General features: G+C 38.0%; 1 protein-coding gene across 1 annotated transcript in view; it reads left to right on the forward strand.

Annotated features, from left to right (window-relative positions):
• crim1 (cysteine rich transmembrane BMP regulator 1 (chordin-like)) overlaps positions 1-12,189 on the forward strand; it is a 113,065-nt gene extending 100,876 nt beyond the window's left edge. The window contains exons 11-17 of the mRNA XM_082143215.1: positions 1,650-1,862; positions 1,949-2,164; positions 3,666-3,887; positions 4,009-4,197; positions 7,082-7,198; positions 8,225-8,412; positions 9,386-12,189. Coding sequence (XP_081999341.1) covers positions 1,650-1,862; positions 1,949-2,164; positions 3,666-3,887; positions 4,009-4,197; positions 7,082-7,198; positions 8,225-8,412; positions 9,386-9,562 — 1,322 coding nt within the window. The 3' untranslated portion in view covers positions 9,563-12,189. The remainder of the gene's footprint in view (positions 1-1,649; positions 1,863-1,948; positions 2,165-3,665; positions 3,888-4,008; positions 4,198-7,081; positions 7,199-8,224; positions 8,413-9,385) is intronic.
• The last annotated feature ends 4,258 nt before the right edge of the window (positions 12,190-16,447 follow it).

Raw genomic sequence — 16,447 nt, forward strand, 5'->3', positions numbered from 1 at the left:
TGCGAGATTCACAAGCTCGGTCCGTTTAATGAGACGAGAGCGTGAGGAAAAATACCCTTTTTTTTAATCTCTCTCACGTTGAATTTTTGAAACGTGAATCCTCCACATATCACCCAGACAGGATTTTAATCAATGTGAAATGGTTCTGTGATATTGACTGGGGTCTGGCTGGAGCCGTGCCGCTGTTATAGAGAGGCAGTGAGAGGTGACGCTCTTGGCAGATAGAATGAGATTTGAGAATGTTTTGTGCTGTGGGGTTTGGAGCGTGCGAAGCATTGCTTGCATATTTTGTCATTTCACGCTGTTTGTGGAGCAGCCAGTGAAAATGTTTCACTGAAGAGGTCAAATGTCTGGAATATAAATGCAAAAATTATTCAGGGAATCCTCTGGCTTTCCCATTTCACTATTAATATGCCAAATAATCCATCAAGACTTGACTCTAAACAAACATCTGCTCTGTGTCATAAATAAAACATCCTCTAAATGCATTTTAATTATGATCTGCTTTCACTGCAAAGTAGAAGTTCTCAACCCAGATTTTACAGTTGGCATCAAGTGGCGACCCAACACAGTTCAAAAGTGTTTTTTATCAAAGATAAAAAAACACTTTAATTTTCCATAATATACATTGCAGCATCACGTCTTTTCTCAAAGTGTCTGAAACAGTTCAATAAAGAATCCAGTCTCTCTAAACTCCTCCTTTCCAAGAGCCTACTCTGCTCTGATTGGTCAGATGGCCCAGTCTGTGACTGTTTTACCACTTACAGCACTTGTCGGAAACTACACGTCCATTACCATATCTAAATTTCAGCTCCGGAGTCTTCTTCCGCACTTGATACACAGTGATACAAACCATAATAATCGAAGTACAATTCCTTTGGAAGTACAAGTACATGCAAAGTCAATTTGCTTTTGCAGTGCCGAAAACAGTCTTCCCCACATATCAACAGCACCAACTAAACTACAGTGTTTGATGGCGGGTCAAAATAGATGTTGTTCGCAGGCAGCCAATGAAGACTGGATGGCATTATGCAAATTTGTTACAAACCTACATAGATTTGCGCAGAAAGTAAGACAGGAATTACTGACAAATCCTTTCAGGCAGTTCAGAATTGGTTCTTTCTTTTGGGAGACAACAACCCCATTAATCTTGCACTTTGTAGACCTTTTACATTCACAGACAGCTGTATTACACACTGATGAACGTGATTTCACCAAGTACAACATGTTTCAGCATCTGTGTCGACTCTGGAACAACATTGCAATCAACCAATCAGTTTTAAGGGACAAGTGTACAGTTTATGTCAAGTTTAGGCTTAAAACCAGGGTTAGGTGTTTCTACATCAGTGTTATTCACCTATCATTTCCCTCTGATTTTAGGGAAAAGTTATGGGTAGGGTTAGGTTTAGGGGTAGGGATAGGGTTAGGACTAAATTTTTGGACAGGAATGTTGATCCAGGAACATGTCTTACTTGGCAAAATCCCAGTGACCATTACACATACATGAAAGGTTGAATCATTCAGTATGTACTGGTTCATTCAAAGCACCACCTGACCATCGTGGTTCTGCCACAGTATTTTTGTAGGCTCTATGAAGGCAGAAAGGCAGCTGCTGTGTTTATTGTTCATTCATTTGTTTCTCTGTGCAGATCAGAGTTCGTCATCTGTGGCTCCAGCAGTGAAATTGGGCTCCTGCCTGTCTATGGATGGCCGCAGGCACGAGAATGGGCAGAGCTGGCATGACGGATGCAGGGACTGTTACTGCCATGCTGGGAGAGAAATGTGTGCCCTTATTTCTTGCCCGGTGCCCCCCTGTGATAACCCCACCATCCGACCCGGCCACTGTTGCCCCACCTGCCCAGGTGAGTCAACACTGCAACACACTGACAATCTCCGTAGATACTCAAAGATGCCTTTTACATGTTCAAATATTGATTATCTCTCTCAGAAGAGTCCAGTTCCCATAAGCCAGAGCTGAGTGAGGCGTCCGTGTGTTTGGCCCCGGGTGGAGAGTACTTTGTGGAGGGAGAGACATGGAACATTGACTCCTGCACTCAGTGCACCTGCCACAGCGGACGTGTGCTCTGTGAGACGGAGGTGTGCCCGCCCCTCCTCTGCCACAGTCCAATCAGAACGCAGGATTCCTGCTGCCCTCACTGTCCAGGTGTGCTGTCAACAAAAACCTTTACATTTGAAAAAGGTCATCAGACCTGTTCTAACTTACCAAAAACAAGGTCAAAGAGAAGTAAAAGTGGCTGTGATATTTGGATCTTGTATGAGAAGAATTACGGGCATCATTTTTTATTAAAAGATTCATCACTGTGAGGGAGCATAGAGGCATACGAGACACCTTTGACTGGAGGAAAGTTAACAAAATGTGAATGTGCATAATGCATGGGTTTTTTGGAAATGATGAATACTGCATGGGCGCTGGAGTACATGATCCACACGATGAGCCGAAGGGATGACAGAGGAATAGAATGGATCACATTTCGGAAAATGTTTCTGCAACTAAACTATAGAATACTTCTTTTTGCTCTTCAATGCCGCTGAAATCATTTTCAGCTTTCTAAATGAAAGGGGGAGATTAAGATATGTTTCAAGCTTGTATTGTTTGAGTCGCTATGAATATTTATGTGTTTTTATGTTTTAGTCAATGTATGTTGACATTTCTTGCTTCATTTAGAAGAGAAACCACGTTATAAATGTATCACTCTTTTTTTTAATATGGAGAAAATACATCCCCAGATAAATATGCTTAACTTGTAAATATTGGCTAATTTTCAGCTAAAATTCAAAGCTTTACTGTAATTGTTGACTGTCAAATTAATTTAAGCTTTTCAACTGGATGTCACTGAAATCAAGGCCTTTGCAATTTGGAGGCCTGTTTCAAAAGAACTGTTGTTATATTTATAAAAAAGTGTGTATACTTTTATACACACTTTTTTATAAATATAACAACAGTTCTTTTGAAACAGGCCTCCAAATTGCAAAGGCCTTGATTTCAGTGACATCTAGTTGAAAAGCTTAAATTAATTTGACAGTCAACAATTACAGTAAAGTATATATATATACTTTTATGCAGCAAGGATGCAATAAATTCATAAAAAGTGACAGTAAAGACATTTATGTTACAAAATATGTCTATTTCAAAAGTAAAGGCTGTTATTTTGAACTTTCTATTCATTGAAGAATCCTGAAAAAATGTATCATGGTTTCCATGAAAAATATTTACAGTAGCACCACAACTGAAGGATCATGTGACACTGAAGACTGGAGCAATGACTTCTGAAAATGCAGTTTTGCCATCACAGAAATATACTACATTTTAATGTGTATTTAAATAGAAAACAGTTATTTTAAATTATAATACTTTTTCATAATATTACTGTTTTACTGTATTTTTGATCAAATAATTGAAGAAATAAAAAAATCTTATCGTCCCCAAACTTTAGAGAATAACGGCATGTTAAACGAGTTTCCGGTGCACAAGAATAAATCTGTGAATACAGGTCTGGCTCCATTTTAGAATTGAATGCCCACTTTTCATAATCAGTTCCCAATGGATAAAATAAAGTTTTGCTCTATTTCACTCTTGAATATGTCACATTATGTTTAAGAAATGCCTAGTATTGTAATAAATCCATTCATATGTCTCTCCTCAGATGACCCAGTCACCCCTCAGACGCCCAGTAACGACAGCATGCCCAGCTACTGCAGGAATGAAGATGGTGATATCTTCTTGGCCGCTGAGTCCTGGAAGCCGAATGTCTGCTCCAGTTGTGTGTGTCTAGACGGAGCCATCAGCTGCTTCTCCGAGTCGTGCCCACCGGTCAACTGCGCCCGGCCTGTGCTCAGAAAGGGCCAGTGTTGCCCATACTGTCTAGGTATGCACAGCTGAAGATCATATTGCCCTAAGATCAGACAGCCCAGTTTAGTTGCCTTTTGATCATATGTGGGTGTTTATGACACGGTTATGACCGAGCATTTATCCCACCTCTTCACCAGATGCCACGCCGAGGGCCGTGTGTCATTTCAACGGGAAGACGTACATGGATGAGGAGCGATGGGACATTGACAGCTGCACTCACTGCTACTGCCTGCAAGGCCAGACCCTCTGCTCGACTGTCAGCTGTCCTGCATTACCCTGCCATCAGCCGGTCACCGTGGAGGGCAGCTGCTGCCCCATGTGTCCAGGTCAGGACTTATGTGCTGTGTGTTCAGATAGAGATTAGATCTGATGATCAGAGTAGAACAGACTGAGGGAAAGTGAATCTGCATGGTAAACACATTACAGATCTACTATACAGACGTGGCCAAAAGTATTAATTTTGTGTTTCGGTGACATCAAGTTTGCTGCTTCAGTTGTTGTGGTGTTGATTAATATTAGCCCAGTCTTTACTGGTAAATTACCGGTAAGAGATCATGTGTGAACAGAACAGGACCTTTTCAAAAATACCAGTAAATCAGTTCTGGCAATTTACCAGTAAGGGAAGTTGTAACATTACCAGTAAGTTACCGGTATGATGCTACGTGTGAACGCAGAACACAGATTACCGGTATGAGCACGTACAAACTCAGAACACGCTGAAGTTAGAAGTCTGCTTTGAGCCAATCATAAAGTTTTCATGGAGATGACATGATTTCTCTGCACTGTTTACAGTAAGCTGTGCTGCCTTTTAATAGTTTTTCTATGTAAATGTGCACTAGAGGGAAATTTTTTACCTTTTCGCCACATCTCGCAGCTTTTTCAGCATGTCGTGCTCAAGACCCAGCCAGGGCCAGCCTTCTTTTCCTTTCATCAGTGCTGCGGCTCTGCAGTTGGATACTACTATGCACATATCATGTTTAAAACGCATTCTGTTTGATCATCCCCTCATGCCTGTCACTCAGACGTCAAAAGATTTTGTCAAACTGAACAGATCGTGAAACTAAAGCGCTTCTCCTCGTGCGGGCGAATGTTGAAAACAGTGCAGAGTTTAAAGATAATTTCCGATGACTGACATCACAGAATTTACCGCTATTTTAGTGCTGATGTGTTAATGGTCTCTTAACGGTAAAAAGCCAGAACGCCGTTGCTTGTGTGAACAGCATATTTGTGTATTTTCTGGTAAAGTCATTCAGGTAATTTTGCTGTAATTTACCAGGATTGCTGAGTGAAAGGGGCTTACGTTTCTAGATTATTGTGCAGATTGATCAGATGCATTTTAAATCATTGCAAAAAGCTTAATTGGCCAAAAACTGAATTTTATCATAAATGCCCAAATTTCACTGTTTTTGCCCATCTCACAAAAGGACCAGCTAACATAATTTCACTAATCATTTCATCAGCACATGGGAAAGAGTGAACAAGTACTGTTCAGGTAAAATCTTTCTGATTGGATTATAAGAGCAGACTGATTGCTGTAAAAGGAGGGAAGAAGTGCTTCCGATCTTTCTGTTCTTGTATTAGCAATGGTTACCTCCAAAGAAAGACGAGAAGCCATGATCGTTTTGCATCAAAATGGCCTCATATGTGAGGAAGTTGCTGCAAAGAATATTGCACCTGAGAGAACCATTTACCGGATCAGGTTCAACTGCAGTCAAGAAGGCTTCAGGGCGTCCCAGAGTGTATAGTAAGCGCCAGGACTGTCTTCTCCTGAGGGGTAGGCTTATGGAAGCCTGTCACCAGGGCAGAGCTGCTCAGTATTGGCAGCATGTGACTGTCAGTGTATCTGTATGCACATTGAAGCCAAGACTTTTGGACAATGGCCTGCTGTCAAGAAGGGCAGCAAAGAAGCCGCTTCTCTCCAAGAAAAACATCCAGGACAGACTGAAATTCTGCACTCACAAAAATTGGATAGTAGAGGACTGGTGCAGTTATTTTCTCTGATGAAGTTTGGGACATCTGGAAAATCGATTGACCATAGAAGGAAAGGTGAACGCTACCATGAGTCCTGTGCTGTGCCAACAGTGAAGCATCCTGAGACCATTCATCCAAGGGCATGGACCTCTCTCACAATTCTGCCCAAAAACACTGCTATGAATAAAGAATGGTATCAAAACATCCTGCAAGACCAACTTCTGTCAATGCTCCATAAGCAATTTGGTTACTATTCTACTATTACTATACTTTCTGTTCTGCTGACATAATCAAGTGGGCGGGGGAAATAAGTTTAACCAATAACATTTTTTTTTTTTTTACTATTCAATCAAATCCTGATGGATAAAATCAAGCCCTGCCCTACATTATTTCCCACTAAATATTATTTTTCATTCTACAATACATCATGTTACTGGAGGTAATAGCTGCTTTATTCGCAAATTGTTTGCACGTTTTCCCCCGCATAAACTGACTATAATAAATCTCTTATCTAAGTACCCTGCAGTTTTGCTCATACGTTTCCCTCTCTTTTTCATGCTCTCTTTTAATCTCACTGACTCTCTCTCTCTCTCTCTCTCTCTCTCTCTCTCTCTCTCTCTCTCTCTCTCTCTCTCTCTCTCTCACTCTCTCTCTCTCTCTCTCTCACTCTCTCTCTCTCTCTCTCTCTCTCTATCTCTCTCTTTGGCTCTCTTAAAGCAGTGTTTACTTAGAACATTCTCTCTAATTGAATGGGTCTTTCGTCTAAATACGGACTCGTTGAGATGAATCATTTAAAAGAATTGATTAAGTCGAAGCAGGACAGAGGCTAAATTAGCTCTCTTTGCATTTGGGAGATAATGTCATTGATCACGGCCCTCTTTATTGCTGTGTCACTTGGCTCTGGATCAGTGAGTGGGTTGAGAGTGGTGTTGTGTGCACTCTGGGTAATCACTCATCCTTTGGTGCTTTCACATTCAAAGATACAGCTCTGAAGATGAGCTTTTAATTAGACCACGGCCCGCAATTTCACACTGACCCGAATCTTGTTTGTTCTGAGTGGGCACTTCTCAACTCCTCTTAATGTAGTTACAATTTGTATTATGTGCTTTTTTGTGTGTGTGTGTGTGTGTGTGTGTGTGTGTGTGTGTGTGTGTGTGTGTGTGTGTGTTTCTCTGTAACACACTCTTCTCTCTTTGTTTCATTCTTTGTGTACCCATGTCTCTGATGTTTTAATTACAGAGAGCTACGCTCCCACAAACGTGCCCATCGAGAAGACGGACCAACGGGGAGACAAGCAGAGACATCAACCAGCCTGGCCAACTCGTAGCGAAAACGATATAATGCCACAGTTCCGAGGTTCGTATGAGAAAATTATATATAGACAGTAAATATTTGTTGTGTTGTCTTTAGTTAATTGCTGAAAATACTTGATTTATCAGACAGACTTGAATCAGTCTTAATTTACTTAAATGGAATGGGCATGTTGTGAACCAAAATCTATCAAAATCCAATTTATAATATAATGCGTATCTCAGCGTTGCCACAAGGGGTGCTGTTGCTCGCTTTAGCGTAAACTGTCTTCTTCTATAGTCAGTAGTCTGGTTCAATCTGCTTGTAATTTTGAAGAGAATCTTGTTTAAAAAGTTACTTAGATAGTCAATAGTTAAGCTGTTTTACTTAAGATACTAAGTTACAAACTTAAGATTAACTCTTTTCCCGCCAATGACGGAATTTTCCGGGATTTATGACACAACACTATGATGACACATGTTATGAAACTTACCCACATTCAACAGTTGGTAAAAAAGAATGCATGTAGCTATAATAACATTTTTTTTTTTTTTTTTAAAGGCAGATGCTCTGTTCTTTTTTTATATATATTGTATGTTCAGATATTCATACAACATAATATTCTGGGGGCCATCAAAGAATGCGGGGAAAGAGTTCAGTTTATAGATTAAATGTTTATAACTAATTATGATGTCTTTGAACAATTTCATGTACTTGTGCTATAGAATTAGCAAGAACTCTGTGGCGTTTGAAGTAATTTTAATCAAACGTCACTGTCAAGAGTTTCACAAAGCTGGCTGTTTGTTTCTTTTGATTTTCTCTGATAGCAATCTGTAATTTCTACTTGATTTTTCATGTGTTTCTTTAGTTAAGGCTGATGTGAGTGGGAGTCTGTCTGTCAAGACTGGCATTTGCCTTAATTGCTGATATAGACGTCTGACATTTCCTACTTTTACAATCAAGCCATATTTGCATTTCATATGGCAAGATTGAATTTTGAATTGTTCTAAATCACCCCAGTGAGTCAATGCTTAATGAGTCACTGCTATCAGGTGCAAAATATGCCAACAGTTGCGTTGTGGGTTGTTTCAGGTGACTTTGGAAGTCTGCAGATGCCCTACCTAGATGGCAAGACGCCATTGCGCAGCGAGGATGCTGGTCTGCACTGGGCCTGGGTGGCATTGCCCATCCTAATGATGATGCTCACTATCGCCGCCCTGCTGTTGGTCAACCAGCGGAAGCAGTGGATTCCTATGCCTTGCTACCGCACGCCCAATAAGGTGCATGGCCATTCATCACAGTTCACTACATGGATAAAATCACAATTTGAACAGGATGCAGAATTGCAATTTGAATGCAACAATGAACGGAATTAATTGAATGTTTGCATAGACGGATTTGTTTGAAAGTTTTGAAAAAAGTTTGAAGGTTTATAGGCCTTAAGGCCAGTTCACACCAAGAACGATAACTATAAAGATAACTATATTAGTATCCACACCAGCGGACAATATCATTCTGTTTATTCTAAGCGCATGCTTGTCTGTCACTTTAAATGCTCAAGCTCATTAAAAGCATTACAGATTCTGATTGGCTGTAAAAAAAAATCGTTCATCAGCTAGATAAAATCATTCTGAAAGTGATTCCAACTATATAGTTTCTCTGTGCCATTATCGTTATAGTTTAACGAGTTTGAGAACTATATATTTTTTGTTGTCTTTATAGTTTTTTGTCCTTGGTGTGAACGGCCCTTTATGGAGAGAGAGAATGATAGATAGATCATTAGTTTAGCAGTGCTAGTTTATTATTATTTATGTACTGTTATAGTATATTTTAATATTTTAAATGAGCTTTTATTGGTATATTTTTAAGATTTATTCAAATTTAAGGATGAGTTTTAGTAATTTTATGTGCTTTTGTCCTTTTACTTTTTTAATACTTCTATTTACTCTTTTTTTTATTTACTTTATTTCCATTCCCAAAATGGTACTTAAGGCTGGAATACACTACATGACTTTCATGTATTTGAATATATCACATACACTACATGAATAAGTATCACACACTTTTAGACTTTCAAGTCGTTCACGCAAAAACATGCGCCTGTCATCTGTCATCTAGCGTCAAATGCTTGAGACTGCAAATCTGGGCAAAAGTCCTGTAGTGTATTCCAACCTTTAGTTCCATGCGAATGGAAAATTCTCTCTGTGGTCCAAGACTCACTTTGTTCTTTGTCCTCTCATATCTGCTGTATAGACCACGTGTCTCAATAACCAGCTGGTGTATGTGGACTGCCAGAAGGGGACGAAGGTCCAAGTGGACAGCTCCCAACGCATGCTCCGCATTGCGGATCCCGACTCAAGATACAGCGGTTACTACAGCATGCAGAAACACAACAACCTGCAAGCTGACAACTTCTACCAGACCGCGTGAGAAACAGGAGAGAGAGAGAGAGAGTGAGTGAACGAGAAAGAGAGAGACTGAGCCCGTGTTCAGCTGCCAAACCTTTGCGGCAAATGGACACCTACTTTAAAATTGTAGAGACGGACAAAGCCACCAAACCAAGTGGGCAGAGAAGAGACCCTGATGCAGAATAACAATTATAATAGTCACATAATTCACTCCAAGCAAATCAAAAACATATATCACACGTCGACACCCAGAAGTCTCAACAGGAGATGGAAGCCGCACCTATGTAACCGAACCATTACGGAGTGAGAGTGTTAAATTGGAGAGGACTCTTCCAGAATATTTTTGTGAATCAGAGGTATGATAGGTGAGCATCTTTTTGTGTGAGCGTGAGATTTCGTGGATGTTCAGGCACAAGTTGAAGGTAATCGTGAAGTCAAATGTACATCTTTGGGATTAGGACAAGTGGGGTGGTTTTTTGTTTGTTTGTTGTTTTGTTTTTTTTAACAATATTTTTCCTGCATTCCTACTTTTTTGTTGGAAAAAAGAGAAATTATTTTAGGAGTGATCATTTTTTGACACAAGTGCTTGTGTGAACACTTAACGCTGAACCAAAGCTTCTCTGTCTGCGGTACCTGATGCGCCTAGATGAGGCCGAGGAGGGACGTTCACTTCCCAGAGACAGAGGAGACGCTGGACTGTCTATGGAGCACAGCAAAGAGATGGGTAGAGGGAAAAAAAGAGGGAAAATCAGGCGAAAGAAAAAAAAAGTCTGTTGCTACAGATGCTTTTTTTTTTGTGTAGGAGATGCTACTGTAAGATTTCCCCAGTGCTGTGGGTGAGTTTGGCCATTTTTTATTTCTCTTGTAAAGACAAAAGGAGGAAAACAGAGTAAGCTGCTCTGTGGACATGAGTTCTTCCTGTTAATGGGATCTCTATATGTTGTATTTCTGCCTACACGTACGAGCATTTTCCCAGTTAATCATACAAACACCATTTGCTCTTTCTCCCACAACTAAGGAGAGAATGACACTCCTAGCAAATATATATTTTCCTGAAACGAATCCGAGGATTGTGTCACGAGATGCAAGAACATAGCGATAGTGGTTTGGATTTGAGGCTATGCTTTACAAGTGCCGCTTTTCTTTTGCTTTGATTCTGTAAACCTCATTTTGTAGGAATGAAAACCAGTAGTGAGTATCGTTTGCGTCTTTTAAGAAACATTTACCAAGAAAACATAGAATCAAATGGCCTTATTCCTAAAAATGCGAGCAGAACGGATTTTTTTTCTGTAAATCGTCTGTAAAAACATTCTTGAGTTTGAAAAATGTAGTAATGTTTGTGTAAATTGTTCAACAAAACCATTTTACACTAGAGATGTAAGCAGAAAAATAGTGAATATGCAAAATTTCCAAAAATAGTACTATCAAAAATCGAATAATTTACACAAAAAAAAGTTAAAGTAAATTGTCGACGCTTGACGTACGAATCATTTAACGAACGAATTCACAAAAGATCCTGAATTGTCGGCAGTTTTCATACGAATGGACATATTGCTAAATACAAGTATTTCTGCAAACTATTTACACAATTCTAATTTACCAAAAATGTATGAAGTAATGTTTTTACAAACATTGATACACGCTCCGAATCACAGGTTATTCGCAAAAGTTTCAAAGATTTTCTCAATTTTCATGGCAAAGCTTCTAAATTGTCTGAAAACTATGTATAAATGATCTTATGAATGATTACTACATACAATACTGGTAGTTCTAAGAAGAATTTACACAAAAAGTTGCAAATTGTTGAGTTCTACGAATGATTTACGCAAAAAAAAAGAAAATTGCCAGAGTTTTATGAATGAAGTCCAAGGGATCTGATCGAATGATTTTTGGTAGGGCTTTCGAGACAAACGTATACTGCTTTTGGATAAATGTTTTCCATTTCCTTTATTTGTACTGTTCACGAAACGGCCTCCTTTTCTGGAAGCTTCGAAACGTTACTGAGGCACCTTTGTGTTCTGGTTTTCTAGCTGAGAACAAATTTGGCTTAATAAATCCAAAGCTATTATAGGAACATTTATGTACATATTACTGCTAGAATGAAAAGACCTGAAATATTATGTGAGTATATATGTAATGTGTGTATATGTGTCCGCGCATGTATGTACAAGTGTGCACACACAAACGCACATGTACGCACACATGACTTCTCTTCATCTGTAAGGTTCTTAGTTCATTTTCCTAATGAATGTATTTATGATTGAGCCAAACGAGAGATTTATATAATGGCAAACTGATGATGACAGGCATTCCATTGCCTTTCTTGTTTGGCGTTTGTTTGGAGGTAAAAAAGCACAGATGATGATGATGATGATGATGATGATACAGAAAAAAGACAAACATCTCATTCTATCCTTTATTTTTGTCTGATTTTTTTTTATTCCCCCTCTCGTTTTCTCATAGAGCTTTGCTCAGTTGAACGCTTTGGGCCCATGAGAGTCACTTTGGCTTTGGCAGGTCCAAAATCTGATTATTTGGCTTATTCGGCTCAAAATGGTTTTTGTAGTGTGAAATATAAAACCACAAGAAATCTAATTTTCGCACAGTGTGGACAGCCAATTCTATAGATCAGATGTAAAAAAAAGAAAAGATTTTGTGTGCAGTGTGAACAAAGCCTTTGTTTCTGTAAGTGAAGCAGCGTCATTGTGATCTGACAGCTGAACGATGACGCTCTTGATTCATTGTTTCCTGTCAGGAGTCCCTTCAGGTGTCAGAACTACTGGAATGTTTGATGGACATAAGCTGTTGAAGTGAGGGGGCGGGGCAAGGGGAGGGGCAGTGGGAGGGAGAAGGGGCGGGGCTGTTGATTTGTGATAGTTTGTCTTGGTTGTATCTTTATCTATATGTGATATTGTTTGTAGAGCTATACAACTTGGCACTTTTATATAGAGAGAGAAAAGTAACCTATGTGTTTCTTTCTTGTTTTGGTTTGTTTTCTAACTAATCTTCTTGATAGAATAGAGTTGCCCTTGTTTTTTTTTACTTTTTCTAAGCCCTTGTGGGACCCTGTGCAGCGATAGTCTCTTGAATCCCGCGAAAACACTTCCAAGTCACATTTTACCCCTTAATCAAATGCAAAAAAAGAAGAAGAGAAATTAAATTTTGAACAAAGAAAATGGAGCCTGTTTTTAGGACAATTGTGACACTTATGACACTTTTCTAAAAATCTGAATAGATTAAATGCAATGCAGCAAATCCTGGCATGATGTAGACATATTTCACTTAATTAATATAAATATTTTATTCATATTTTCTCATTACAGGAATAGAAAATGAAAGTTCTGTCCCTCCATTGACAGCCTACGCAACTACCACTTTTAACAAAAATGTTTACCTAAGTTTTGTATGCACAAAAAACATAATTTACCACTTTATTTACAAAATATTAATCTCTGACGTGCGTTCACGCAACAACATGTGCTCTCGCATCAACACAACATGCCTTGGAGATTAATATTGTGTCACATTGATTATTTTATGATGCCTTTACCTTTATGGGGCTTGAAAGTGGTAGTTGCGTAGCTGTCAATGGAGGGACAGAAAGTCGTCAGAATTCATAAAAAAATATCTTCATTTGTGTTCAGAAGATGAACGAAAGTCTTATGGGTAACGACATGAGGATGAGTAATTAATAATGGAATTTTCATTCTATCCCTTGAGTTGTCATGAAAATAATGTCCCAATTCCAAAATATAGTTCACGGTTTTATTTTCTTTCTTTTTCTTTTTCTTTTGATGCTGGGCTGAAATATGTCCCAGATATGTCTCCTGATGATACGTTTGTTTCCGAACTTTAAAACACGTGTTCACAATATCATTCACTTAATGAGTTGTAACTCACAAACAAGCACTTGCTCTTGAGGATTTAGGGCTAAATACAGAGATCTGGACCTTCACTCCTGTTTATTCTTTACCACGTTTCTGTTTTGTGGAAGTTAAACAATTGATTGTTAGTCCTGTCTTTCAGTCACGGCCAATCAAAAAGCATCAGAGAGACGGTAAACAAGAATTATTAATGGATCGCTGGAGAGAGCATTGCTCTGGAGGACCCAACCACCTTTACAAAAATAAACTCAACAGCATTTCAGCAAGATGCCATCCATATTTAATGAGCAATGTGAAATCTGTGCATAGCCCACTTTCAAGTTGAAATGCAATTTCCACACACTGAACAGCATTTCCTCCTCATTGCCTCTGAACACACTGTGCTTGAGATGAAAACTGACGAACACCAATGACTAGATTTGATTCGGGCAGACCTGCACATTTATTTGGGTCTTACAGGGTGGAATCTTTTTTTTTTTTTTTTTTTTTGTGCATTCTCTAAGTATTGTTGTAAATACTTGAGTGTCACTCGCCAAAACTTACAATAAAAAAATTGAATAAAAAAAAAATACAAAAAAGGTTTTGAGAGAGTAAGAATTAGAGATGTAATATATTGTCTATGACCTTAATAATTTATTGTTGAGCAGAACAACTGAACTTAGCGGAAGACACAGCTCAAATCACAAATGTTTGCGTTGTGCCGATCTCTCAAAGAGCGTTTCAAAGTTCATGGAGTGTCTCCGTTTGTTCTTTTTTATTTTCTTGCATTTTTCTTTTTTGCCTCTTCGGAGAGTACGCAATTGTTCAATTTTGAAAAGGATGCTAAGCAAGTTTATTTGTTCCAAGAAATTGAAGCCCAGGAAACTTCTAGAAATGTGTCCCTGTGTCCCCTCTCCACCCTCTCATTCTTTCTTTCTACATGAAATATCAACCCCTTCTGGAGTTTGTATACTACTGGTGTTTAATTTTTATGTAAAAAAAATTATAAAATACTGTCAACATGGGTCATGAAACTGCAGATTTATAAAAAATAAAAAAAGGTAGATGAAAAGTTGACTCAGAATTCCTGTAGCACAGCAGATTTTTTTTTTTTTCAGTTTCTTGTATTATTTTGTTTCTTTGCAGCACAATAAATACTTTTTAAACAATTGAGTCTTGTTTTTTTTTTAAGGCATACAGTTGTGTTTTATGATCTGTGCAAGAACTATCTAGTATAAGCAATAAAAAAATATAAAATATGCTAATACCTATTTGACCGGTAGGCTTTGCTATAATATATTGTCAAAAGGTCAGAGGTCAAGATTTTTTTTTTTTGGCTTGGCTTGGCTTGTTCTTTTGAAACCTTCAGAACTTAACAACAACATAATAACATTCACAAATCACATTTTACTTTCATTACATATTTAAAGTAGAAATAAGAATTTACTGAGGCTGTCAAGCTCTAAATGACGCAAAAGCACTATCAAATATCATAAAAGTAAACAAACTTATATTTCAAGTTTTCTGAATCATATAGTGAAGAGCGATTTGTGAAAGACTCGTTTTGAGTCAAATCTTTTTTAGTGAATTGGTTTGCAAGTAATTTATTTCTTCAATCAGACTGATCCAGTCCTTGAATTAGCTACGTTTAGTTAACAGGTTCCCTGTTCTTTCTCAGAACATTTGTTCCAGTTTTCCCAGTAACTTTAATAGAACGTTTGTTTAAAGTTAGCCTATATATTTAACAATGTGTTCAAAACATTAGCACAAAAATGTTATTATACATTGTCCATGTAAGTTTTTTCTGAAACGTTTTAGTTTTAGACATTTAGACATGTATACATGTTCATGCATGTTTGCATTTTAGCCTATTATAAATATTTATTAAAAAAATTACCTTGGAAAACAACACACATGTAGGCTAATATGAACTGCTTTTATGATAGTTTATGATACGTTTGCGTGTTTTTGAAGCTTGACAGGCACAGCCCCACTCGTATTTCCTCATGTTTTTCACAGAAGAAAGCTGTTTTTGAAACTACAGCGGGTAAGTAAAAGATGACTGAATTTTCAACTATTCCTTTAACACCTTTAGTGGAGTGATTCAGTCAAATGTATTTAGCAAACATGACGTGATATGGGGTCATTCTACAGAATTCGTGCGAACTGCTGTCCCACATCCAAAAAAAAACACATTTAAAAAGCATTTAAGTATTCAAATTTTAGATGTTTACAAAGATCCTTCTATATTGAATCCCTCTATAATATTTAAAATATCAGTAAGCTTAATATATATAAAATCTTCATATTGGGTACTTTCAGTTCGGAGGGGGCTGTCCCGAACCCTAACCCCTAAATTTCAACTTGTGAAAATGATATTTAAATGTGGTGTTGTTTTTAAAAATAAAAAAACTTAAGTAAAAAAAAAGTAAACATTTATTTTATATTTTATTTTTAAATCATGAAATTTTATGTAAAAAAAAAAATGTGTCCAACATTTTCATGTCACTACCGAAACAGTGTGTGTTAGTCCATTGGCTGAGACTGATTTTAACCACACCCCTATCATTTTTTATATCAAATATGATATTTTTATCATATTTGAACTATAGGCTCAAAAGTATCTAAAATTGTCTCTACCGAAACAGTCACTACCAAAACATGTGGTGAAATTTCGGTTGTGACATCATGGCTTTTTGAGTGTTATTCTATAAAAAAAAAAATGTAAAAAAAATTGTTTGTGTGTTTGTAAACAACTGTTCAGAACTGGGGCTCGTTCTTCGTACGTTGCTTATTACATCCGAGATCAAATGACACATCCAAGATAATATCATCGTGCTAATCATGATCTGGCTAACTCGGTTCTTCGAACACACTTGCCGGATAGGATTAGTATCGCTGGATTGAGTTATCTGAGATAATTGCGCGTTCATGCGCTGGGTTAAAAGGGGACATATCGATAGTAGAAACATTGATCAGCAACGCTGCTATTGGCTGTTCAGCATGGCCAAAGAGCGCGCTCAGTTTTTCTCCGCAGCAGAGCA

This window comes from Leuciscus leuciscus, assembly GCF_965113295.1.
Source record: "Leuciscus leuciscus genome assembly, chromosome: 17".
Lineage (NCBI taxonomy): Eukaryota > Metazoa > Chordata > Actinopteri > Cypriniformes > Leuciscidae > Leuciscus > Leuciscus leuciscus.